Source organism: Pleurodeles waltl, chromosome 3_1 (assembly GCF_031143425.1).
Source record: "Pleurodeles waltl isolate 20211129_DDA chromosome 3_1, aPleWal1.hap1.20221129, whole genome shotgun sequence".
Lineage (NCBI taxonomy): Eukaryota > Metazoa > Chordata > Amphibia > Caudata > Salamandridae > Pleurodeles > Pleurodeles waltl.
The window spans coordinates 772,197,346-772,224,531 of record NC_090440.1 but is presented as its reverse complement, the minus strand read 5'-3'; the positions used below and the strand labels follow the sequence as shown (position 1 = coordinate 772,224,531).

Here is a 27,186-nt window from a genome sequence, read left to right as displayed (position 1 = left end):
ATGCATTATTTACCAAAGTGGGGTATGGACATGGTCTCAACAGTTATGTTGTTTATCACAGACCATTTTGAGATGGGCCCTACATCACAACATTCACCTGAAAGTGGAATATCTTCCAGGCACCGACAATGATTTTGAAGCCCTCCTCAGCAGGATGTAGCAACAACTCCACCTATAGTCGTCCTATGCTTCCACAGATGGGGGTTACCTCAGACCTTTTTGCAACCTCAGAAAATGCACTGTGCCCAAATGTTGCCTCTAGGTTCCCACCCCCACTATCCAAGTGCAACGCACTATGGATGAGTTGATCAGGGACATTTGCCTACACTTTTCCTCCTCTCCCAATCAACCCGTTTCTGGTTTGGAAGCTCAGGCAAACATCTCTCACAATGATACTAGTGGCTCCCAGGTGGCCCATCAGTTCTGGCTCACAACCTTACTGTAGCACTCTGTAGTTCTCCATGAGAAGCTCCCCAACAGGCTGGACCTTCTTAATCAAATGCAAAAAGAACAAATGATGGACGGAATGCTGGACAATGTCAAACATTCACCCCGTGTACAGAGATCTGGGCCTAAATCCATTGTTTTTTTGCTGCCCATGCCATTCCAGTTTGGACCCAGCCATATGCAAATCAGCCTTGACCCTGTTCCCCATGGGAACAGTCCAGCCCGAACTGCCAGGCCAGGTCTTCCCTGGACTGGAAACAAGCATCCTGGGACCGGTTTCGGGGTTTCACACCTCATCAGCCAGGCTGGCTTGAGTCCAGTGACATGGGAAGCACAGGACCCACGTCTGGGCATACCCTTCCCACTTAGGGCGACAAATGCAAAAAGAACAAGTGATGGACGGAATGCTGAACAATGTTAAACATTCACCCCCAGTACAGAGATCTGGGCCTAAATCCATCGCTTTTTTGCTGCCCATGGGGAACAGGCTCAAGACTGATTTGCACATGGGTGGGTCCAAACTGGGGTGACGTGGCGAGCAAAATAACGATGGATTAAACCCAGATCTGTGACTGGGGGTGAGTGTTTGAAAAGTTTCAACACTCCGTCCATCATTTTATTTTGTTTTGTGATGTTGCTTTGTGCGCCCTAAGTGGCAGGGGTATACCCAGACATGGGTCCCTTGCTCGCTGCGCCACTGGATTCAAGCTAGCCTGGCTGATGAAGGGTGATACCCTGAAACCGGTCTTAGGATGCTTATTTCCTGTCCAGGGAGGACGTGGCCTAGCAGTTCGGGCTGGACTGTTCCCATGGGGAACAGGGTCAAAACTGATTTGCAAATGGCTGGGTCCAAACTGGGGTGACGTGGCAGGCAAAATAACAATGGATTAAACCCAGATCTGTGACTGGGGGTGAGTGTTTGAAAAGTTTCAACACTCCGTCCATCATTTTATTTTGTTTTGTGATGTTGCCTTCTTACTCAAAACCATGGAGAAATCAGACACTCAAATCCCAAACTCTGATTTGGTGATCTGGCTCCCGAGGTCATAGAGTTTGGTTACCTAATTCTACCACGTGAGTGTATGACCATCCTTAAAGAAGCTCATAGGCCTACCACCTGAGCATTCTATGCAGAAAATAATAAAGTTTTGTCTGTTGCCATTCAAAACAAATTGATCATTTTGAAGGTAATGTACAAGACATTGGCCCTCATTACAACCATGGCGGTCGGTGTTAAAGCGGCGGTAAGATCGCCAACAGGTCGGCGGTTAAAAAAATAGAATCACGACCATGGGGGAAACTGCAACATAGACAGCAACTCTAACACTCCCACCGCCACACAAACAAACAGCATGGCGGTCACCGCCAACAGACAGGCGGAAGACAATGTACCGCCCACACTATTATGAGAGGCCAATCCGCCACCTTTTCCAGGGTGGAACCAATGCGAACAAAAACATGGCGGAAACAGGACTTGGAAGGGAAAACACTCACCTCTACACAACCCATGAGGAACCAGGGTGCCATGGAGCCAGAACTCCAAATCCTCCCTGCAATAGTATTCCTGCTCCTCTACCAGGAGCACGAACGACGGCGGCGACGACGACCACCACGGTGAGTACTGAACCTACAACACAGGGGAGGGGGCGGAGGGGAGGGAAAAGAGAGTGGCACACATATGGAACACGCCACACCCCCACCCCCACCCACACCCTCACCCACAACAACATACACACTAATACATGCTGCAACATTACATTTACATACCCCAACCTCCCCGGAAGAACGCAGTGACAAAAGGAATTGAGTTGAACGACTGTAATCAATAAAAATCCATTAGTCAAAAGTTGAAATACAGTATAAACAATTATGTACACCAACTATTCAAATCCAGATAGTGCATCATTCATAGTCCGTGGACCACTGGGTCCAAAATGCATGGGCGAGGCCCACACTCGATACCAAACTCCAAACAGAGAGAACACTGCTGGGGCCTCAGATCGAAATGAAACCGGCACCTCAGGGGGAAGGGAAGGTGGGGGGGGGGGGGGGAACCTCAGCAGGATTAGTGCACGACGCCAGCTCCACGAGGGGGCTCCATGCCCATTGTTGTATCCCGGGGAGTGCAAAGCCACAGTCTCTCAAGTCTCTCCAGTGGGTGGGTTGCCCACTGCTTTATCCATGGGAGTGCAAAGCCACAGTCTCTCTAGTGGATAACAGTCTCCACTGGTTCTGGAGGGGGCTTTGTGCCCAGAGTGCTTCATCCCTCCAAGGACTGAGGTAGTGGATGCCTTTCTCCACTGGTTCTGGAGGGGGCTTTGTGCCCAGAGTGCTTCATCCTGCCAAGGACTCAGGTAGTGGATGTATCTCTCCACTGGTTCTGGAGGGGGCTTTGTGCCCAGAGTGTAGGAAAGTACCATCTTGCCTGGCATGTTACCCCCATTTTCACTGTATGTATGTTTGTTTTTGCCCTTGTGTCACTGGGATCCTGCTAGGCAGGACCCCAGTGCTCATAGTGTATGCCCTGTATGTGTTCCGTGTGTGGTGCCTAACTGTATCACTGATGCTCTGCTAACCAGAACCTCAGTGTTTATGCTCTCTCTGCTTTCCAAAATTGTCACTAACAGGCTAGTGACTAAATTTACCAATTCTCATTGGCACACTGGTACACCCATATAATTCCCTAGTATATGGTACTGAGGTACCTAGGGTATTGGGGTTCCAGGAGATCCCTATGGGCTGCAGCATTTCTTTTGCCACCCATAGGGAGCTCAGACAATTCTTACGCAGGCCTGCCAGTGCAGCCTGAGTGAAATAACGTCCACGTTATTTCACAGCCATTTACCACTGCACTTAAGTAACTTATAAGTCACCTATATGTCGAACCTTCACCTGGTGAAGGTTGGGTGCAAAGTTACTTAGTGTGTGAGCACCCTGGCACTAGCCAAGGTGCCCCCACATCGTTCAGGGCAAATTCCCCGGACTTTGTGAGTGCGGGGACACCATTACACGCGTGCACTGTACATAGGTCACTACTTATGTACAGCGTCACAATGGTAACTCCGAACATGGCCATGTAACATGTTTAAGATCATGGAATTGTCACACCAGTGCCATTCTGGCATTGGGGGGACAATTCCATGATCCCCCGGGTCTCTAGCGCAGAACCCGGGTACTGCCAAACTGCCTTTCCGGGGTCTCCACTGCTGCTGCTGCTGCCAACCCCTCAGACAGGTTTCTGCCCTCCTGGGGTCCAGGCAGACCTGGCCCAGGAAGGCAGAACAAAGGACTTCCTCTGAGAGAGGGTGTAACACCCTCTCCCTTTGGGAATAGGTGTGAGGGCTGGGGAGGAGTAGCCTCCCCCAGCCTCTTAATGCTTTGATGGTTATAGATGGTGACCATCTCTGCATAAGCCAGTCTACACCGGTTTAGGGATCCCCCAGCCCTGCTCTGGCGCGAAACTGGACAAAGGAAAGGGGAGTGACCACTCCCCTGACCTGCACCTCCCAGGGGAGGTGCCCAGAGCTCCTCCAGTGTATCCCAGACCTCTGCCATCTTGGAAACAGAGGTGTCTGTGGCACACTGGACTTCCCTGAGTGTCCAGTGCCAGCAGGTGACGTCAGAGGCTCCTTCTGATAGGCTCTTACCTCTCTTGGTAGCCAATCCTCCTTCCTAGGTAGCCAAACCTCCTTTTCTGGCTATTTAGGGTCTCTGCTTTGGGGCTCTCACTAGATAACGAATGCGAGAGCTCATCAGAGTTCCTCTGCATCTCCCTCTTCACCTTATGCCAAAGGATCGACCACTGACTGCTCAGGATGCCTGCAAAACCGCAACAAAGTAGCAAGACGACTACTAGCAACCTTGTATCTCTTCATCCTGCCGGCTCTCTCAACGGTTTCCAGGTGGTGCATGCTCTGGCGGTAGCCTGCCTCCTCTCTGCACCAGGAGCTCTGAAGAAATCTCCTGTGGATCGACGGAATCTTCCCCCGCAGCTGCAGGCACCAAAAGACTGCATCACTGGTCCTCTGGGTCCCCTCTCAGCACGACGAGCGTGGTCCCTGGAACTCAGCAACTCTGTCCAAGTGACTCCCACAGTCCAGTGACTCTTCAGTCCAAGTTTGGTGGAGGTAAGTCCTTGCCTCCCCACGCTAAACTGCATTGCTGGGTACCGCGTGATTTGCAGCTGCTCTGGCTCCTGTGCACTCTTCCAGGATTTCCTTTGTGCACAGCAAAGCCTGGGTCCCTGACACTCTAACCTGCAGTGCAAAACCTTCTGAGTTGTCCTCCGGCGTCGTGGGACTCCCTTTTGTGACTTCGCGTGGACTCCGGTTCACTCTTCTTCCAAGTGCCTGTTCAGGTACTTCTGCGGGTGCTGCCTGCTTCTGTGAGGGCTCCCTGACTTGCTGGGTGCCCCCTCTGTCTCCTCTTCCAAGTGGCGACATCCTGGTCCCCCCTGGGCCACAGCAGCACCCAAAAACCTCTACGGTGACCCTTGCAACTAGCAAGGCTTGTTTGCGGTCTTTCTGCGTGGGAACACCTCTGCAAGCTTCATCGCGACTTGGGACATCCATCCTCCAAAGGGGAAGTTCCTAGTCCTCTTCTCTCTTGCAGAGCTCCAAGCTTCTTCCAACAGGTGGCAGCTTCCTTGCCCCCTCAGCTGGCATTTCCTGGGCTCCTGCCCACTCTCGACACTGTTGCGACTATTGGACTTGGTCCCCTTGTCTTACAGGTACTCGGGTCCGGAAATCCACTGTTGTTGCATTGCTGGTGTTTGTTCTTCCTGCAGAATCCCCCTATCACGACTTCTGTGCTCTCTGGGGGTAGTAGGTGCACTTTACACCTACCTTTCAGGGTCTTGGGGTGGGCTATTTTTCTAACCCTCACTGTTTTCTTACAGTCCCAGCGACTCCCTACAAGCTCACATAGGTTTGGGGTCCATTTGTGGTTCGCATTCCACTTTTGGAGGATATGGTTTTTGTTGCCCCTATACCTATGTGCTCCTATTGCAATCTACTGTAACTTTACGTTGCTTGCATTACTTTTCTTGCTATTACCTGCATAATTTTGGTTTGTGTACATATATCTTGTGTATATATCTTCTCCTCATACTGAGGGTACTCACTGAGATACTTTTGGCATATTGTCATAAAAATAAAGTAACTTTATGTTCGATGGCATCTGTCGCTGTAGATACGCATGTTCTGCAATAGCTCGCCATCTGGTGTTGGGCCGGAGTGTTACAAGTTGTTTTTCTTCGAAGAAGTCTTTCGAGTCACGGGACCGAGTGACTCCTCCTTTTGTCTCCATTGCGCATGGGCGTCGACTCCATCTTCGATTGTTTTTTTTCCGCCATCGGGTTCGGACGTGTTCCTGTCGCTCCGAGTTTCGGAACGGACAAAATAGTTAATTTCGGAAGATTTTCGTCGGTATTGTTGCGTTCGGGATCGGCGTACTTAGATTCAACACCGCATCGAAGATCGAAGAGCTCCGGTGCCCTTCGGGGTAGTTTTTCGATCCTCCGTCGGGGCCTGGTCGGCCCGACCGCGTGCTGAGGAACGCCGATGGAACGGACCCCGTTCCGTTTCTGCCCCAAATGCCACAATAAATACCCCTACACAGACCAACACTTGGTCTGCAACCTGTGCCTGTCACCTGAGCACAGCGAAGACACTTGCGAGGCCTGTCGTGCGTTCCGGTCCCGAAAAACACTCCGAGACCGTCGAGCCAGAAGACTTCAAATGGCGTCCGCACCGACAGCCCGACGGGAGTTCGAGGAACAGGAGGAGGAAGGTACCTTCTCGATCCAAGACTCAGACTCCGAAGGATTCGACGATACACAAACCGTGAGTAAGACGTCGAAAAACACACAGAGAAACATTTACAAGGCCCAGGGGACGCCACTGCCACCAGGCCATGGCTCGACCCATAAATTCGGTGACCGACCGTCGGCACCGAAAAAGGCCAAAACAGTGCCGAGATCGTCCGACTCCGGTCGAGACACCGGCACGCAGCCTTCTCGGGACCGAGAAAGTGCTGGAGACAAGCCTCGACACCGAGATACCGGTGTGGACACGGCTCGACGCCGAGACAGCGGCACCGAAACAGATCGACGCCGAGAGGTTTCGGCCCCGAAAAGGAAAAAAGTCACCTCGGAGCCGAAAAAACACGCAGACAAAGTTTCGACGCCGAAACAAACTGCAAGCGACCCAGTTTCAGGCTCTTATACAGAAGAGCACTCGCTAACCTCCCAAATGCAAAAGCATAGGTTTGAGGAAGAGCTACAAGCAACTGATGTGGACCATACGCAAAAGCGTATCTTCATTCAGCAGGGGACAGGAAAAATAAGCACCCTTCCCCCCATTAGGAGAAAGAGAAGGTTGGAGTTCCAGACGGAACAAGCACCACAACCAAAAGTGGTTAAAAGAATTACACCACCACCCTCTCCTCCGCCTGTGATTAACGTTTCACCAGCACAAACTCCATCTCACTCCCCAGCTCACACCACCATGAGCCAGGGTGACCAAGATCAGGACGCATGGGACCTATACGACGCCCCAGTGTCAGATAACAGCCCGGAGGCCTACCCTACAAAGCCATCTCCACCAGAAGACAGCACCGCGTACTCTCAGGTGGTGGCTAGAGCAGCACAATTTCATAACGTAAGCCTCCACTCAGAACAGGTCGAGGATGATTTCTTGTTCAACACACTCTCCTCCACCCACAGCTCCTACCAAAGCCTGCCTATGCTCCCTGGTATGCTCCGGCACGCAAAAGACATATTTAAGGAGCCGGTCAAAAGTAGGGCAATCACACCACGGGTGGAAAAGAAGTATAAGCCGCCTCCTACGGACCCGGTTTTCATCACTACACAGCTGCCACCAGACTCTGTTGTTGTAGGAGCAGCTAGGAAAAGGGCCAACTCTCACACATCTGGAGATGCACCACCCCCAGATAAAGAAAGCCGCAAGTTCGATGCAGCTGGTAAAAGAGTCGCAGCACAAGCTGCAAACCAGTGGCGCATCGCGAACTCCCAGGCACTACTTGCGCGCTATGACAGAGCCCACTGGGACGAGATGCAACATCTCATTGAACATCTGCCCAAGGACTTCCAAAATAGGGCGAAACAAGTGGTTGAGGAGGGACAGACCATCTCCAACAACCAGATACGTTCCTCCATGGACGCTGCAGATACAGCTGCACGGACAATTAATACATCTGTAACTATCAGACGGCATGCATGGCTCCGAACGTCTGGATTTAAACCAGAGATTCAACAAGCAGTTCTCAATATGCCTTTTAATGAAAAAGAACTGTTCGGTCCAGAAGTGGACACAGCGATTGAGAAACTCAAAAAAGATACGGACACTGCCAAAGCCATGGGCGCACTCTACTCCCCGCAGAGCAGAGGGAATTACAGCACATTCCGTAAAACGCCCTTTCGAGGGGGGTTTCGGGGTCAAAGCACACAAGCCAGCACCTCACAAGCAACACCGTCCACTTACCAGGGACAGTATAGAGGAGGTTTTCGGGGACAATATAGAGGAGGGCAATTCCCTAGAAATAGAGGGAGATTTCAAAGCCCCAAAACCCCTACTACTAAACAATAACTCACATGTCACTCACCCCCTCCACACAACACCAGTGGGGGGAAGAATAGGTCATTATTACAAAGCATGGGAGGAAATCACTACAGACACTTGGGTTCTAGCAATTATCCAACATGGTTATTGCATAGAATTTCTACAATTCCCTCCAAACATACCACCAAAAGCACAAAATTTAACAACACACCATTCCAATCTCCTGGAGATAGAAGTGCAGGCACTATTGCAAAAGAATGCAATCGAATTAGTGCCAAACACACAAATAAACACAGGAGTTTACTCACTGTACTTTCTGATACCAAAGAAGGACAAAACGCTGAGACCAATCCTAGACCTCAGAGTAGTGAACACTTTCATCAAATCAGACCACTTCCACATGGTCACACTACAAGAAGTATTGCCATTGCTAAAACTACACGACTACATGGCAACTTTAGACCTCAAGGATGCTTATTTCCATATACCAATACACCCATCTCACAGGAAATACCTAAGGTTCGTATTCAAAGGAATACATTACCAATTCAAGGTACTGCCTTTCGGATTAACAACCGCACCAAGAGTCTTTACCAAATGTCTAGCGGTAGTCGCTGCACACATAAGAAGGCAGCAAATACATGTGTTCCCATATTTGGACGACTGGCTAATCAAGGCCCATTCGTTCATACAGTGCTCAAATCACACAAATCAGATCATACAAACCCTCTTCAAACTCGGGTTCACCGTCAATTTCACAAAATCCAAAATTCTGCCACGCAAGGTACAACAATACCTGGGAGCCATAATAGACACATCAAAGGGAGTAGCCACTCCAAGTCTACAAAGAATTCAAAATTTCAACACCATCATACAACGCATGTATCCAACACAAAAGATACAGGCAAAGATGGTATTACAACTCCTAGGCATGATGTCATCATGCATAGCCATTGTCCCAAACGCAAGACTGCACATGAGGCCCTTACAACAATGCCTAGCATCACAGTGGTCTCAAGCACAGGGTCACCTTCTAGATCTGGTGTTAATAGACCGCCAAACTTACCTCTCGCTTCTATGGTGGAACAACATAAATTTAAACAAGGGGCGGCCTTTCCAAGACCCAGTGCCACAATACGTAATAACAACAGATGCTTCCATGACAGGGTGGGGAGCACACCTCAATCAACACAGCATACAAGGACAATGGAACGTACATCAAACAAAACTGCATATCAATCACCTAGAACTGCTAGCAGTTTTTCAAGCACTAAAAGCTTTCCAACCAATAATAGTTCACAAATACATTCTCGTCAAAACAGACAACATGACAACAATGTATTATCTAAACAAGCAGGGAGGGACGCACTCCACGCAGTTAAGCCTGCTAGCACAAAAAATTTGGCATTGGGCAATTCACAACCAAATTCGCCTAATTGCACAGTTTATACCAGGGATACAAAATCAACTCGCAGACAATCTCTCTCGAGATCACCAACAGGTCCACGAATGGGAAATTCACCCCCAAATTCTGAACACTTATTTCAAACTCTGGGGAACACCTCAGATAGACTTGTTTGCGACAAGGGAGAACGCAAAATGCCAAAACTTCGCATCCAGGTACCCACACAAACAATCCCAAGGCAATGCCCTATGGATGAACTGGTCAGGGATATTTGCTTACGCTTTTCCTCCTCTCCCTCTCCTTCCTTACCTGGTAAACAAACTCAGTCAAAGCAAACTCAAACTCATATTGATAGCACCAACTTGGGCAAGGCAACCCTGGTACACAACGCTGCTAGACCTATCAGTGGTACCCTGCATCAAATTGCCCAACAGGCCAGATCTGTTGACACAGCACAACCAAAAGATCAGACACCCAGATCCAGCATCGCTGAATCTAGCAATCTGGCTCCTGAAATCCTAGAATTCGGGCACTTACAACTTACCCAAGAATGTATGGAAGTCATAAAACAAGCAAGAAGGCCATCCACCAGGCACTGCTATGCAAGTAAATGGAAGAGGTTTGTTTGCTACTGCCATATTAATCAAATACAACCATTACACACAACTCCAGAACATGTAGTGGGTTACTTGCTTCACTTACAAAAATCTAACCTGGCTTTCTCTTCCATTAAAATACACCTTGCAGCAATATCTGCATACCTGCAAACTACCTATTCAACTTCCCTATATAAAATACCAGTCATTAAAGCATTCATGGAGGGCCTTAGGAGAATTATACCACCAAGAACACCACCTGTTCCTTCATGGAACCTAAATGTTGTCCTAACTAGACTTATGGGTCCACCTTTTGAACCCATGCACTCCTGCGACATACAGTTCCTAACCTGGAAGGTGGCATTTCTCATCGCCATTACTTCCCTGAGAAGGGTAAGCGAGATTCAGGCGTTTACTATACAGGAACCTTTTATACAACTACACAAAAATAAAGTCGTCCTAAGGACCAATCCTAAATTTTTGCCAAAGGTTATTTCACCGTTCCATCTAAATCAAACAGTGGAACTTCCAGTGTTCTTTCCACAGCCAGATACCGTAGCTGAAAGGGCACTACATACATTAGATGTCAAAAGAGCATTAATGTATTACATTGACAGAACAAAAAACATCAGAAAGACTAAACAACTCTTTATTGCATTTCAAAAACCTCACGCAGGAAACCCAATTTCAAAACAAGGTATAGCCAGATGGATAGTTAAATGCATCCAAATCTGCTACCTTAAAGCTAAACGACAGCTGCCCATTACACCAAGGGCACACTCAACCAGAAAGAAAGGTGCTACCATGGCCTTTCTAGGAAACATCCCAATGCAAGAAATATGTAAGGCAGCCACATGGTCTACGCCTCACACATTCACCAAGCACTACTGTGTAGACGTGTTATCCGCACAACAAGCCACAGTAGGTCAAGCTGTATTAAGGACATTATTTCAGACTACTTCCACTCCTACAGGCTGATCCACCGCTTTTGGGGAAATAACTGCTTACTAGTCTATTGCAGAACATGCGTATCTACAGCGACAGATGCCATCGAACTGAAAATGTCACTTACCCAGTGTACATCTGTTCGTGGCATCAGTCGCAGTAGATTCGCATGTGCCCACCCGCCTCCCCGGGAGCCTGTAGCAGTTTGGAAGTTACCTTCAATTATTTATATATGTATCATCTCAACCTTAAATAGGTGCATACTTAGTCACTCCATTGCATGGGCACTATTACTACAATTCAACTCCTACCTCACCCTCTGCGGGGAAAAACAATCGAAGATGGAGTCGACGCCCATGCGCAATGGAGACAAAAGGAGGAGTCACTCGGTCCCGTGACTCGAAAGACTTCTTCGAAGAAAAACAACTTGTAACACTCCGGCCCAACACCAGATGGCGAGCTATTGCAGAACATGCGAATCTACTGCGACTGATGCCACGAACAGATGTACACTGGGTAAGTGACATTTTCATTTTAGTACTTCTGTGTATTGTGTTTTCTTATGATATTGTGCATATGACACCAGTAGTATAGTAGGAGCTTTACATGTCTCCTAGTTCAGCCTAAGCTGCTTTGCCATAGCTACCTTCTTTCAGCCTAAGCTGCTAGAAACACCTCTTCTACACTAATAAGGGATAACTGGACCTGGCACAAGGTGTAGGTACCTCGGGTACCCACTACAAGCCAGGCCAGCCTCCTACAGTAGATGGAGGGGGTTTGGGAGTGGAGGAAGAGGTAGTGGATGTAGGAGGTGTACGTTTGCTGACTTGGGTGAAGGTGCATGGGCTGGAGGCTGTTGTGAAGTGGATGGCTGTGTGGCTGCGTTTGTGTACTTTGGGAGGAGGGCTCACAGACACACTGGTAGAGGACACTGGGGATGTGTGAATGGTAGTGTGGGTGGTGAGTGCAGGTCAGCGGTGTGTGGTGATGGGCGTGCTGGTGATGGAGGAAGTGGCTGAAGATTTAGTGCATGCAGGTGTGAGTGGAGACGAGACAGGGAGGAGGGAGACGTGGAGGAGGGGGACACAGTGGAGGCAGCAGATGTTGGTATGTGTGCATGGGTATGATGCTTGTGTGAGTGCCTGTGGGATGTGTGTTGCTGGTTTGCCTGAGCCACCCTTGTGTGTTGATGTGTGTGCATGCTGGTTTGATGGTGTACTTGGGATAGGCTGAGGTACAGGAGATTGGGTCTGGGTGGAGGAAGTTTGAGGGGGAAGGCTGGACACAGAGAAAAATGGCTGCCATCAGTGCTGAGGCCAGAGCCTGAAATGCTCACTGTTGGGCTGCCTGGCCAGAATGAATGCCCTCCAGGTATGCATTTGCTTGTTGCAAATGCCTCTCTACAACCTGAATGGCATTCAGAATGGTAGACTGCCCATCAGTGAGGGATCTCAGAAGGTCAATAGCCTCCTCACTGAGGGCAGCAGGGCTGACTGTGGCAGGGCCTGAGGTGCCTGCGGCGAAGGAGATGCCCACCTTCCTGGGTGAGCGTCCACGGGACACACGCTGAGGGGCTGCTGGGAGGACGGTGCTGGTAGGGGGGGTGGTGGCTGTACCTGTTGATGCGGGGGCACAGAGGGGCCCGCCACCGCAAGGGAGCTCCCATCAGAGGAGTCACCGCTGTTGCTGATGTCACCTCCTGTCCCCGCCGTGGAGCTCCCCTCACCCTCTGTCCCACTGGTGGCTTCAGACTCTGTTGTCTTGCCCTCCAGGGCCACGTGGGATGCAGCTCCCTCCTCCTCCAGTGGCACTGCTCCTCTGCCTGATGATGCTAATGCACACAAGAACAGGGAGACCGCAAAAAGTGGGGGGAGGGGAGAGACAGAAGAAAGACATGGTCAGTGCATGCAATACCGCTACCGTTGGCAGACAGTACAGATACAGCAGCCCTCTGCACTACGCCATGCACTTAGAGTTCCTAGATTAATCACAAGGGGACAAGGCCTATGCCCGATTGCTGCACACATGGAAGTCACAGGAGCCTGACTAGGTGTAGATGGCTCTTACCACTGGTGGGGTTGGGGTGCCACATAGCCTGCCTCACGAAGGGACCTTGCCTACAAAACTCGCCCTGGCCTAGGGGAACCCACAACCCACAGCCCACCTCCCTCACCCAGACACCTTGTAATGCACGCAGACTCAGATGGATGTGAATGTACTCACCCTCTTGTGGCTGCTGTGATGCCATCAAGCGCCCATCCAACTCCGGATACGCCACCGCCAGGATCCGGAACATCAGGGGGGTCATGGTGCGACGGGCACCCCTCCCACATTGGGAGGCCATCCCCAGCTGGGCCTCCGCCGTCTTCTTGCTCCAGCGGCAAATGTCCTCCCATCTTTTCCGGCAGTGGGTGCTCCGTCTGTGGTGGACCCCCAGGGTCCAGACATCCTTGGTGATGGCACGCCAAATATCCTTCTTCTGGTGGGCGCTGATCTACAGGAATAGTACAGGGGAAAAGGATAATCTTTAACCGTCTGGACCATCACAGTCATTGACCCACGTTCCCACCCTTGCCGTGACGCACATACACTCACCGTCCGCTCATGCAGTCCTCACCCCCCCGTATCTTCCATCCACACCACTCCAAACATGCATTGCCCATACAGCATGCTCAGAGTGTACTCACCTGTTTGTCTGGAGGACCGTAGAGTAGCGTGTGCTGGGGGAGGACCCCATCCACTAACTTCTCTAACTCCTCCGAAGTGAAGGCAGGGGCCCTTTCCCCAGACACATGAGCCATTGTCGCTTCCAGACTGAGGTCACAGCAGCACTTGCAGTGTAGGTCCTCTCCTGTCGAAGGTCAGGTATCAAGTGAGTGAACAGAGAGAAAATGGCGGTCACGTCTGCGGCGGTGCGTACCGTTACCGCCGGTGTACATCATCATTGGCTCCAGGTACCCATAGGGTCCAATGTTAACCAATGCAGAATTGCGCCGCGGTCTTCGACCGCCTACCGTAACGGTGTACAACGCCAGCACAGTTACCTCATATCCCCTTGTCCCACATTACAGGTCAGGCAGCCGCCATTTCAGGGGGCCACATGGCATTCATTTTAAATGCGTCACACCGATCTAGGCTTTGCATACACACAGTGACAGGCACATTGCGGATTGACAAATGTGTGCAATAAATTATTTTTTTAATACCTCAGTGTTGGCTGACTCTGTGCTCGCGGTTCTCGTCCACAGGGCACGTCCGCTGGGGCAGGTGAGGAGATGGCGGCATCCTCCGGTGTACAGGTGGACCTGTCGACAATGGAAGACAGACACATCATTATCACTTACAGACTTGATAGTGCCACAATCCAGGAACTGCGTGCCCAGTTGGAGCCAGACCTGATTTCAGCTATCCGCCATCCCACAGGAATCCCCCCTCTAGTGCAGGTCCTGTTAGTACTCCATTTCCTGGCAAGTGGGTCTTTTCAAACAACAGTGGCCATTGCATCAGGGATGTCCCAGCCTATGTTCTCAAACGTGTTGCTAGAGTGTTTTCTCCCCTGCTGAAACACATGCACAGCTACATCGTTTTCTCTCAGGTGGAGGATTTGCTCACAGTGAAAGGTGACTTCTATGCCCTGGGACATATCCCCAACACCATAGGTGCCATTGATGGGACCATGTGGCATTGGTACCCCCCGCAGGAGTGAACAGGTGTACAGAAACAGGAAGAGCTACCATTCAATGAATGTGCAGATGTTGTGTTTGGCCGACCAGTACATCTCCCATGTGAATGCCAAGTTTCCAGGCTCAGTGCATAACGCTTACATTTTGAGGAATAACAGCATCCCTTATGTGATGGGGCAACTCCAGAGGGCACCGTGTGTGGCTAAAAGGTGAGGACAAGGACCCTATACCGTGTGAATGATTGTCTGGGTCTGGGGTTGTCCCTAAGGGTTAGTGTGTGTCTAACAGTTGTCCCACAACATTTGCAGGTGACTCTGGTTACCCCAACCTGTCATGGCTACTGACCCCAGTGAGAAATCCCAGGACAAGGGCAGAGAAACGCTACAATGAGGCACATGGGTGAACTAGGAGAGTGATCGAAAGGACCTTCGGCCTCCTGAAGGCCAGATTCCGATGCCTCCATATGACCGGTGGTTCTCTCTACTACTCACCAAAGAAGGTGTGCCAGATCATCGTGGCCTGCTGTATGCTGCACAACCTGGCTTTGCGACGACGGGCCTTTTCTGCAGGAGGATGGTCCAGAAGGAGGTCTTGTGGCAGCTGTGGAGCCTGTTGGACAGTGAAGAAGAGGAGGCAGAAGAAGAGAATATCGACAACAGAAAAAACTTTATCCAGCAAAACTTGCAGTGAGACACAGGTAAGAAGACATCACTGCCTCCTACATCTCATACAATTGTTAGACCTATCATATGTCTGTCACGTTCACCCATTGTATGGACCCTGACTTGTCACTTTGCATTTCCATTTCACAGATGTGGGTCCCACTGTGTGACCTCTGCTATATTACCTCATGAACTAGAGCTGTGTGACATAGGTATGTTGACAATACAATAGACATTGCTGTTTTCCTTAGTTATAGCAAATACACATTTGTGAAAGCACAGACTGACTCCAGATTGTTTTGTGATTCAAGGGTGTTTATTTAAGTGCAGAATAGTGGAGGGGGTTGTAAAATGGTCAGGGGTGATGGTGGAGGAATGTCCATGGCAGAGTCCAGTTATTTGTCTCTCAGGTGCATTGTCCAAAGGGGCATAGGAAGTGGAGCTAGGGCAGTTTAAGGATCGACAGGGTGAAGAAGTGGGACAGATGGATGACATTCAGGGTGGTTTAATTTCTTGGCGGGGGTCTTGGTCTTGTTCTCTGTTTTTGTCCTGGATCTCAGGGACCGTTTGCGGGGTGGTTCTCCATCTGCAGGGGTTGGGGTCTGGGGTCATGGTCCTGTGGCAGTGCATCCTGTCCGGAGGTGGTGGGCTGTTCATCATTGAGGCTAGTGTCAGGGGCCCCTTGTTGTGCCACAGTGTCCCTCCTGGTGTTCACAAGGTGCTTCAGCACCCTTACAACGGTGACCAGGGTGGTGTTGATGGACTTGATTTCCTCCCTGATCCCCAAATACTGTTCCTCCTGCAGCCGCTTGGTCTCCTGAAACTTGGCCAGTACAGTTGCCATCGTCTCCGGGTAATGATGGTACGCTCCCATGATGTTGGAGAGGGCCTCGTGGAGAGTGGGTTCCCTGGGCAAGTCCTCCCCCTGTCGCACAGCAGCCCTCCCAGTTCCCCAGTTTCCCTGGGCCTCTGTCCCCTGAACCGTGTGCCCACTGCCACTGACCCCAGGTCCCTGATGTTCTTGGGTTGGTGGGTTTGTCTGGGTTCCCTGTAGTGGTGGACACACTGCTGCTTGATGCGTCCTGGGGACAGAGGTATGGGCCCGCTGGGTGGGTGCTGTGCTATTGTTTCCTGAGGGGGAGGCTCTGTGGTTGCATGTGACAGTGTGTGGGGAACCGACTGTCCCGAGGTCCCAGATGGGCCGGGCTGGTCATCTAGATCCAGTTGTGCAGAGCTGCGGTCATCACTGTGGGCCTCTTCTGTGGGGGGTGTGGACATGTCTGTAACCTCCTGTCCGGTGACGTTGGGTAGGGGTCCTGCAGCGGTGTAAAGGCATGATTATTGCATGTGTGTGTGCCATCGTGTACAATGGGTGGGTGATCTGTACCCCAGTGCTTACATTCTTGTCTAGGACCTTGTGTGATATTTGGTTTGGGGATCTGTGTGGGTATCTGTAGTGGACATGCTTTGGTGATGGGTGTCCATGCTTTGGTGTTGCATGCAGGGCTTGGTATTGGGATGTGTGGGTTGTGATAGTGGGACATATGTGAGGTGTTGGAGTGATGGGGGTGAGGGTGAGTTATGTGATAGCATGCAGGTAGGGTGCGGGATGTAATAGTTAAGATTTGACTTACCAGAGTCCATTCTTCCTGCTACTCCTGCGAGGCCCTCAGGATGCAGTATAGCCAAGACCTGCTCCTCCCATGTTGTTAGTTGTGGCAGAGGAGGTGGGGGTCTGCCGCCAGTCCTCTGAACTGAAATCTGGTGTCTTGAGACCACAGAACGCACCTTTCCCCGTAGGTCGTTCCACCTCTTCCTGACGTCATCCCTAGTTCTTGGATGCTGTCCCACTGCGTTGACCCTGTCTACGATTCTGCACCATAGCTCCATCTTCCTAGCTATGGAGGTGTGCTGCACCTGTGATCCGAATAGCTGTGGCTCTACCCGGATGATTTCCTCCACCATGACCCTGAGCTCCTCCTCAGAGAACCTATGGTCTCTTTGCAGTGCCATTGTGTGGTGTGGGTGATGTGTGAGGTGGTGTGTGTTGTGATGTGTGAAGGGATGTGTTTGTGTGTGTTGCGTGAGGTGCGTGGATGTTTTGTGAGTGATGGTGTTGTGTGCCTGTGGATGCTAGTTTGTTGATGGTGGTGTCTCTCTGCTTCGTTCTCAATTTTTTGTCGTAGGGGTTTGTGGGCAAAGTGTGTGTGTGTTTTATATTGTATTGGGTGTGTGGGAGTGGTGTGTATATGTGTATCAGGTGTGTGTATTTAGAATTGTCCAATGTGGTTGTGTTTTGTAAATGTGTGTGTATTTTGAGCGCAGTGGTGTGTACCGCCAATGGAATACCGCTGTTGAAAGACCTCCGCATGGATTTGTAGGTCCTGATAGTGTGGACGTATTCCTGTTGGCGTGAGCGTGTCGGTTTTGTTATCGCCTTTGGTGTGGCGGACTTGTGTGGGTGTCTGGATTTTGGCAGATTCCGTCCTGTGGGTCGTAATGGCTGTAGCGGATTTCCACCGCCGCCGCAGCAGTGTGTTGACGGTCTTATGCATGGCGGTAAGCGGGATTTACCGCTAATGTTGTAATGAGGGCCATTGTTCGTTGCTTAATTTACAAAAATCTGGACTAGCATAAGATGACATCCTATTGCATTGGCTGCCTCTCTACAGCATCGACTACATATTTCCTTATTCAAAATAGCAGTTATTGAAGTCTTCACGGAAGGCCTCAAGAGTTATTCCACCACAGGTTCTACGTGTACCCTCATGGAACCTTAACATTGTTCATACTCAACTTATGGGCCCTCTATTTGAGCCCCTGCATACATGCCCACTTCAGTTCCTTTCTTGGAAAGAGGCATTTTTAGTCGATATCACTTCACTTAGACGTGTTAGTGAGTTCTAGGCTTTCACTCTTGAAGAACCTTTCTTTCAGCTACACAGAGACAGGGTGGTTCTCTGCACCAACCCCAAATTTCTCCCTAAAGTTGTCTCATATTTTCACCTCAACCAATCATTTGAGTTACCGTTTTTTCCCCATAGCCAGAATCAGTTGCTGAAAGGGCTCTCAAAAAATTAGGTGTTAAAAGGGCCCTTGTGTTCTACATTGATAGAATTAAAACGTTCAGGAAAATTAACAACTATTTGTTGTTTTCTTTCCTTCCTGTAAAGGAAAGCCTATATCTAAATCGGGAATAGCCAGATGGATAGTTAGGAGCATTCAAACATGTTATGCTAAAGCCAAAAGAACTGTACCTATACCTCCTAAAGCACATCTTACTAGGAAGAAAGGAGCATCCATGGCTTTCCTAGGAAACATTCCAATAGCTGTCATATGCAAAGAAGCTACATGGTCCACACCACACATATTTACATAACATTATTTGTGGATGTTTTAGCATGCCAGAAAGCCAAAGTAGGTGAGGCAGTGCTACGTCCACTTTTCCAGACAGCTGCCACACCCACAGGTTAGCAACCGCTTCTGAGGAGGACTGCTTTACAGTCTATGCAAAGCATTTGTATCTATAGCTACACATGCCTCGAGTGGAATATGTTACTTACGTAGAAGCATCTATTTGGGGCATGAAGTGTTGTAGATTCACATGCGCCAACCCTCCTCCCTGTGCACCTTTGGCCGTGGCAGTTTTTCCAATGTATTCTGATTACTTACACTGACTCTACACTCCATTCTCAGCCTCCTATGGGAAAACAGCCATGCACACTATCACCAAGAGGAGGAGTCACTCAACCTCGTGACTCAAAAGACTTCTTTGAAGAAAAGAAACGCGCACACATCCGGACCCTACACTAGATGGCAGGAGTGCCGCACTACATGCTACAAACAGATGCTTACCGGGTAAGCAACATTATTTTCTATCATATGGATTTTTGACTCGATTCGTATCAGCCATAGAATCACTACCGTGCAAGCATCACACCCAGCCTGTTTTGGGACTCTGGCTAGCACAAGTAGTAGTTTTCCAAGAGCGAATCTGTTCATCCCCTCCCCTCAGAGGACTCCATGGCAGAAGTACATTGATCCGTTTGCTCTCCCATTTCCCAACATGCTTGCACAGTGAGATCTATACCAGTTGTATGAGGGTAGTGTAGCCCCTTTCAGTTACCCCTTCTGCCAGTTCTTCTCTCAGACCAAAAGGCTGATCCACCGAGAGCAAGAAGTGGATGGCCGCACACCCTCAACAGTTTTGACAGAAGGGCAATGGTGATTAAAAATCCCTTCTTCTAAACATCACCTCAATTCTCGAGTGGAAGCCTGGTCTGGTCGTTTAAAACACAGTTGCCTCTTCAGCCATCACTGTCCTGATTCAGTGAGATTTGCTTCTCCCCAGTAACCCTAGGCTTTGGTGTTGTACTCTCAACATCACAATGACTTCTCTTCATTGGCAAGAAAGACTTGAGCTGCCATCTTGTCTGCCTCCCAACATGGGGAAACATGGGGGAGGAAACTTCTTGACCGGTGCCCACCTCAGTAGCCAAAAGTCCTAAGATCCCAAAGGAGTGCATTAGTGAGACAGGAGGTCTGCACTGTCCTTCAAGCCTCCATTGTCTATGGCCTCATGCTGAAACTAGTGAGACCTGGGAACAATTATTGGGTGTCCTGGAGCTTGGGGATAAACTACCATCCTACTGCTCCTAGAGTGTGCTTTACCATAATGGTCAGTTTGTAAAGGACATTAAAAGCACTTTTGTGGAGCAAAACCTCATTGTTACCCAACTCAGGGAGGCTGCCTGTATCAACCACAGAAGGATTTTAGGTTGAGTAGCCTCACTCAGATTTAAACCTGGAGCTACACATTAAAATGCTGGCTCACCTGCAGTAGATGTGTTAATTTACCATGTAATCAGATCCATTTTGGTCATTGATGTTCATTTCAACATTGATTACCAGGTGTTTAGTCTTGTTTGAGGTAGTATTTAGTTAGCCTTGGATAAACTATGTGCAACATATTTTTCTTAAAATGTGTTTTTTTGTGGGAAAGAGGGCGTGGTGTTTTGGGGACAAGGGACCTGTGCTCAATCTCATGCCAACCAAATTCGTAGTTAATATATTCACACAGCGCAATGTTTTATAATAGTGATTGTGATTAAATATTTTCAGTAAAGCCTTTTAAAAAAACCCATAAACATGTCTGTTTTTTTTTTTTTTTTTTTTTGGGGGTGAGGCCTTTTTCAGGCCACAAAGTTCAGCTACAGAACCAACCACCAGTGGCCCCAGCACTACACTGTAGAGCATACAGTTTCAGCTTGGGAAAATTAAAAAATATGGCAGGCTCTCCTGAAGTCGTGGATTCAATCACCCAGTAGACTTTTTTATGTTGTTGGTGGGCTGTTGCAACCCCTGCTCAACAACATTAAAAACAATGTTTAATGATTTCCCTGCCACCATACTAGGGACACCACCAACAAGAAAATATATAATTTATAAATGCGCTAAGGCATTGTGGAGTGCTCCTTGCCAGCCCAATGAATAATAAATGAGCAACTCTTACTGCTCATTTATTATTCATTTTTTTTAAACTTTTATTAATTTTGTGAGTGCCCCATTCTACCCCAAGCACCCACTCTATTATTTAATGTTGGGGCATGCAAGAGGAGCCTCAAGGCCCTGGCCGAGTCCCCAGCCACCACCATGGTGGTAGCCGGCCATTGTTTTTAAAATTTGTAAGTCGTGCCCACCCATGGCATCCTCATTCACAAAAATGTTGGAGGATGCAGCACATACCGGTTCCTCAGCCACCACCGTGGAGGATCTGGCTTTATAATTGTTTTCTTAATTGGGTGTCCTGGTGCTCACCCAGAGTACCCACATGCAGAAAATTGTTAGAGGCTGCGGGGGCACCAGCTGGCTCTCCAACCAGCATCCTACTTTGGTTCTGATGGGAGCTTGTGCTATTACTTTGCTCTCACTTGGGCTGGCAAAACACTCTCACCTGGGAGGGATCAAAGTGGTATTCTCTGCCTGGGAGAGTGTGGGTGCGGTGTGCCTGCACTCTCCTGGGCATGGAACTACAGTATCCTCGGGAATGGGGTCACTGGGACACTGCATTGTAGCGAGCCTTTGGAGATGGGGTCCCTGGGGCTGATCATTGGCTCAGGTAGGGGGCTGCACGCCTTCATCCCCTTATTCAAATTATAGTTCTTAGGGAACAGGGTCCTTGGGACCTATCGAAGACTTGGAGAGGAGGGGCTGCATACCCCCTTAGTATTAATGTACCAGCCCCAGGTGATGGGGACCATGAGGACTTTCAAAGGCTCAGGAACGGGTAGCAAATGCTCTCCTCCCCAAACAATAAGTAGGTTTGGCCTCTCCACCGGGCCATGGCCCCTTTCCTACCCTTTGGGGGGGGGGAGGGGATAGGGAGAAATTATGTGAAATGAAGTGTGAGACCGGTGCTTTTTTTTTTGTTTTTGTTTTTTTAAGAAGCCTCTGCAACACTGTTTAAAATATATTTTTTTTAAATGTTGGTTGTTGGCCCCAGGAGTTTGGAGTGGGTCCCAAAGTGCTGAAATGGCCACCGCAGCATCTATGTCAGTGAGGTGGCAGGAAATCATATCTTGAGATCTGTCTTCTCTGGTGTTTTTCTCAGTCTCATATATCTATATTTTGTATTTTTTAACCTACTGAACTAATTTATACCAGATCAGACAGCATACTTTCTGGACCAAAAACTAACTTTCTGCCACATTGAGTAAAATTCTGTTCAGCAGTATTTGTGATAGTGCTGTTCAATTTTCCTATAAAAAAAAATGAATGGGAAAAACATGTTTTCGGACTCCCCTCTTTTTTCTCTGCCCACTCTTGACGGATTTCCCTGAAACTTTCGAGGAAGGAGGTGAGGTGGATGAGACTTTTTTTTTTTCGGAACGTTCCTTGAAGATTCATCAAACAGGTGGCAAAGTTATTAGCAAACCCAAAAAATAGTTTTCCTATAGAAATGTGGCATAACTATAACTACCCAGTGGTGACCAGCTTTTAACTTGATGTGGGTGTCAATACTGACTACAACACTAAACCTAAAAAGCAAAAGTAAAGGGGCAGCTTTTCTTTGAAAGGGAAGTTGATAAGATTCATGTCCAGCCCACTACCAGAGCTGAAGAGAGCCTTTTTAAACCTCAACTTTTTTTTTTTTTTTAATACACCTCAACCTTTTTTTAAGGTCAGGCTCTGGGTGGTACCAACCTTACTTTTTGCCCATGCCTGGGAGATTGACTTGAAGACCCTTTAGTTTATTTTTTTTAATCTTTTCCTAGACTGTTATACAGGCCCGGGAGAGATCGGCACAACAGACCACCTAGCAATGAATGATACAGCATCAGTCCTCCTCCAGTGCTGTTTGTGTTTTTATTACTATTTTTACCCTCCTGATGAGTAGCATGTTTCTGGTGGTCAAATAACCCAGTTATGCATTTTTTCATTTGATCTGTGAACATCCTGATGTTTATGATCTAGTTTAATGGAAACAACATAACTGCTATTAAAAACTTTTCAGATTGATTGCCTACAGTCATATGTGTGTACTGTAATATTTGCGATAATCATGAACATTCACTCAATCAAAATGTTTATTTTGTGTCTTTCGACTTTCCCTTGCACAGAAATATTCTCATGGGAACCTTCTTTATAATCACCGTTGTAACTTTGACATCCGGTCAGCACGAAAAAGTCTTCATTTTGTACCTTTTTTTTTTTTTTAAGCACTGGATAATTATTCAGGGGCTGTGATTGGGCAGAATTGTTAAAACAGAAGAAAGTGGTTGTACGACAAATATTGGTTTGTAGACTGCACTAAACGTCGGAACATATCTTTTCTTGAGAAGCCACTGCTGGTGCCCAAAGAGTAGACCACGATTCCTAGTCAATCACCCTCTAAGAAAGGAACATATTCAAAGCAAACCCATATGATCTGAAAGGCTCATGGCACTTACTCCCTCCCCTCACCCTCACCCTCACCCCCTTCCTCCCATTATTTACTGATTCAGTGGAGAAGCATATATATACCTAACCCATCATCCCTTTCCTCCTCTGTTCCTGTGTGTTTTTACCAAGTATACCAAGGCCATGTCCTGCCCCTAAGGAGTTGAGTCGGATCTAGACTGCTGTCTAAGCCATTCTGCCACTGTTCCCTTACACTGCTGCACTTGAATTAAAGCGTTTTTCCTAATGGGGAAACCTAGGCTGAGAACCTTACTACAGATACTTCATCTTTCGCCCTTTCTCATGCATACAGTTATGTTGCACCCCTGTCTCACCCCACCGTTAAGCATATTTTATAGGTTAACCTATTGCCAAATGACATGAATATTTTGCCCCCGCTATAAGTATATACCATTGTGTATTGCGAGTTCTGACTTAGAGAAACAACAGCACTCTCTTGAAATGGAATGATAGTTACATCTGTACAGCCTTAATGCCATGTTTAATCAGTGGTGGAAACCATCTGACTGCTTGACTTGCTCCTGCTCTTTTCATTAAATCCTTGTGTAGATTCTTTAGCGTTCACCGTGGGCACACAAAATACAAACTCTGTTTAGGAGGTCCACAAATAAGAATCGGACATCCTTTTATCTGACTCCTGGTGACGCATCCTTCCTAGATAAAAAGATTGAACAGTGTGTGACATTGTACCGCCCCCTTCTGAGACCATTCGCTCAGACCGAAAGCCTTACAGTTTCAATTAAAGTTAGTGTCATAAATGTAGCTAAATAGTTAGCTTAAACGGAACCAGGCTTCCATTTTGAAACCTGGCCCCACTTAATACAGTGTAGACCCATAGAATTGTAACAAAGACCAATTTAAAACGTAACGGGTGCACTTTGGTGCTTTTAGCACTGTAATATAACCTTACGTAAAACATTGTTTAAACACATTTTGAACAGTTACACCTTTATTACTGTACTTCTGAATAGGTTCTCTATACAAATATTTAGGGAGAAAATTGTTCATCAGAACGTTTAATGTAACAGACTCATCCAGTACACTGTTAGTGCAAGTCACTTATTTTATTTTCTCATTTACTTCTAGAGTTCCTAGATGTGAGTGAATATCCGGAGCACATAAAACGCTTGGTACAAAAAGAAAAAGATTTTGAGGAGCAAGAAAAGAGGCAGCGTGAAATTGAGCGTAACACTTGCAAGGTAAAAGTTACACAGTTTCATGATATGAAGAAGATAACTCCCTTTTTTTTTTTTTTAGCACAACCCGAAATACGTGCACCTCTGTTTACTAAACCTGTACAAATTTCACCCCGACAACAATGGTTTAGCCAACACGATTTTCCCATCAGGTCAGCAGAATACCTGTGGAGAAAGTCAAGAAGTGACAACAACCATATAGCCTGCCGGAGCTATCTTAGTCTTTAAACCTCAAAAAAGGAACATATTTTCAGTCAGATTAAGGGTGAAAACAACCATATGGCAAAGGCTAACGATATATAATGCTTCATCAAACCTTAACAGATTGAATCACAGTTTGTTCCTGACGGACGCTGCCCCCTTAAAAAATAAAATAAAAAAACAGTCATTAATGAATGCGTTGAACACTTCCCCAGTCCCAGCATGCTGCTGAACTCGCCATATATCTTAACAAGCATCGTTGTGTTTAAATTGAGGCTTTGGCAAAAAATTAAATCCGACATAATTGTTTTCATCTTCTTCACACTTTATCCTTTGATTATTTGCCATAATTATTATGGTTCATCATCAAAAGCAGCTTCTCCTTTTAGGGATGTTTATCTGTGATTACTTGTGAACACTGCATAGTCTTACCCATGGGTGGAGTCCAGGAGCACATTAAAATATGTACATACCTATGTAATATTTTCCTTGGAAAAAGTCAATTTTAAAGTTAAAACATTGTTATTAAGCCATCTGCGCATTAAATTGTCAGAAAGACATTTTCTTTTAAAGAAAAAAGGGAGCCAATGTGACTTTAAATTAAAGTCACTAGAGGAAGACCCAGTGACCGGAAATATATTTCACAAACAATTTTTAAAAGAAACAATGAAACATAGACTAATTTAGCCCATATAGACAGCTCCTTCAAGGGCTGAAATCAGACACTGCTCACATAACGGAGAATCAGCCTCACTATGCCATTATGCCCTTCATTCAGAATAGCATCATGCATCGTGTGTAGAATGTGTTGCTGTAGATACACATGCCTTGTCTACTCCTGCCATGTAGTGTTGTGCGCAGAAGTTATTTTTCTTTGAAGAAGTCTTCGCTCTTGAGATCTGGTGAATCCTTCCTTAGGCCACTTTGCATCAGGACAAACAATACACCTCAAGTTGTTTTATTCTGTCATTGGTTTTGGATATTTCAGTTCGAGATCCAGGACCATCAACAACTTTGATAAACTCTGTCATGACCCATCGACGGCACAACTATGTACTATATCAACAACCTCATCGCTTCGGCTCCAAACTGCTTTTCTCCAGGAAGCGGTTCGTATTAAGAATGACTGTAAGGGGTGGTTGTTATGAAGAAAATGCCCTTTCAGTTTTGTCCCACCTGTAACAGCAAATACCTATTGTCCGATCACCATCGATATGAAAGCTCTGCCTACCTTTAGAGCACAAAGACTTGAAATGCTCAGCCTGCAAGGTGGTTAAAAATAAATAACAGTCGGTTTTATCTAGAATGCCACTAGGCCCATCATAAAATGCAGTGTTGAGTTCCGTCTGACATACGAGATTGGAAGCCTTTCAAATACCCCCTGGCTCAGGGAGAGCGAATCCACGGAGTCCTGTCCAGTGGTTCCTCAGAGGTAGAAAAGGAGGAAGTTCTTTGCAGCCCAGCACAGAAACGACGATCAGAGCCACTATTTCTACTCATGCATACTCAAGAATTAACCGCAACTGAGGGCACCCCTCTTCCAGGAAAAAGGGAAAAAAGGATTGACACAGCAGGCAAGCGAGTGGCTGTGACAAAAGCCATCTAATGGAAAATTGCCAATTAGTCAGACTGCTTGCTTGCTTCCATGGATACAGCTATGAAGAGATGGGTCTGTTGATCAAGCACGGCATACCACAAAATGGGACAAGAACTTGTTTCACAGGGGGAAGTGATCACCAGCGGGAGCGTATGATGCGACCAGGATTCCGCTGACACTGCTTCCAGGGAGGTAAATGCTGGCATCATATTGTGCCATCATGCAGAACTTACGGTGTCTGGGTTTAAGCCAGCAATACAGCAGCACCTCATTAACTTCCATTAAATCTGGAGCATATGTTTAGCCCTCAAGTAAATGCTATGGTTCAATCAATCAGTCAACTTGTAGCGTGCATCTTGTCACCCGTAAGGGTATCCAGTCCCTGGCAGGGTCTCAGTCGAAGAACCAGGTTTTCAGTGTCCTATGGAACTCCTGTAGAGTAGTAAGAGAGGTCCTGAGGTGTAGGGGAGGCCGTTTCAAGCTTTGGTTGCGAGGTAGGTAAAGGAGCATCCTCCTGTTGTGCTGAGTTGTATGGAGGTGGGGGATATGGGCCAGCATGAAGGAGGCGGACCAGAGGAGTCTGGAGGGTTGGTGGAATCTCAAGCAGTGGGTGATGTAGGCAAGTTCAGAGTCAGGCAAAGCCTTGGATGCATGGGTGAGGAGCTTGAACTGGATCTCTTTTGAACCAGGAGCCAGTTGAGTATTTTGATGTGGGTGTGACAAGGCTGATTCAGGAAGAGTTGTGCTGACAGATTCTGGATGGTCTATAGTCTTTGAACTAGGTGGGCTTCAATTCCACTCATGGGATGTTTCCGTAGTCCAGTTTACTGGTGACAAAGGCTTGGGTGATGATGTGTCTTGCGTTTTGGGAAAGCCATGTGAATATCTTGCGTTACAAGTGCAGGATGAAGAAGC

The 27,186-nt window shown here is 47.8% G+C and overlaps 1 protein-coding gene across 3 annotated transcripts in view; it reads left to right on the top strand.

Moving 5' to 3' along the window:
• The window catches only part of USP47 (ubiquitin specific peptidase 47), a 1,215,141-nt gene that overhangs the window by 624,471 nt on the left and 563,484 nt on the right, over window positions 1–27,186 (top strand). For all 3 annotated transcript variants that reach the window (XM_069223601.1, XM_069223600.1, XM_069223599.1), the window contains one exon: window positions 24,364–24,476. In XM_069223601.1, coding sequence (XP_069079702.1) covers window positions 24,364–24,476 — 113 coding nt within the window. The remainder of the gene's footprint in view (window positions 1–24,363; window positions 24,477–27,186) is intronic.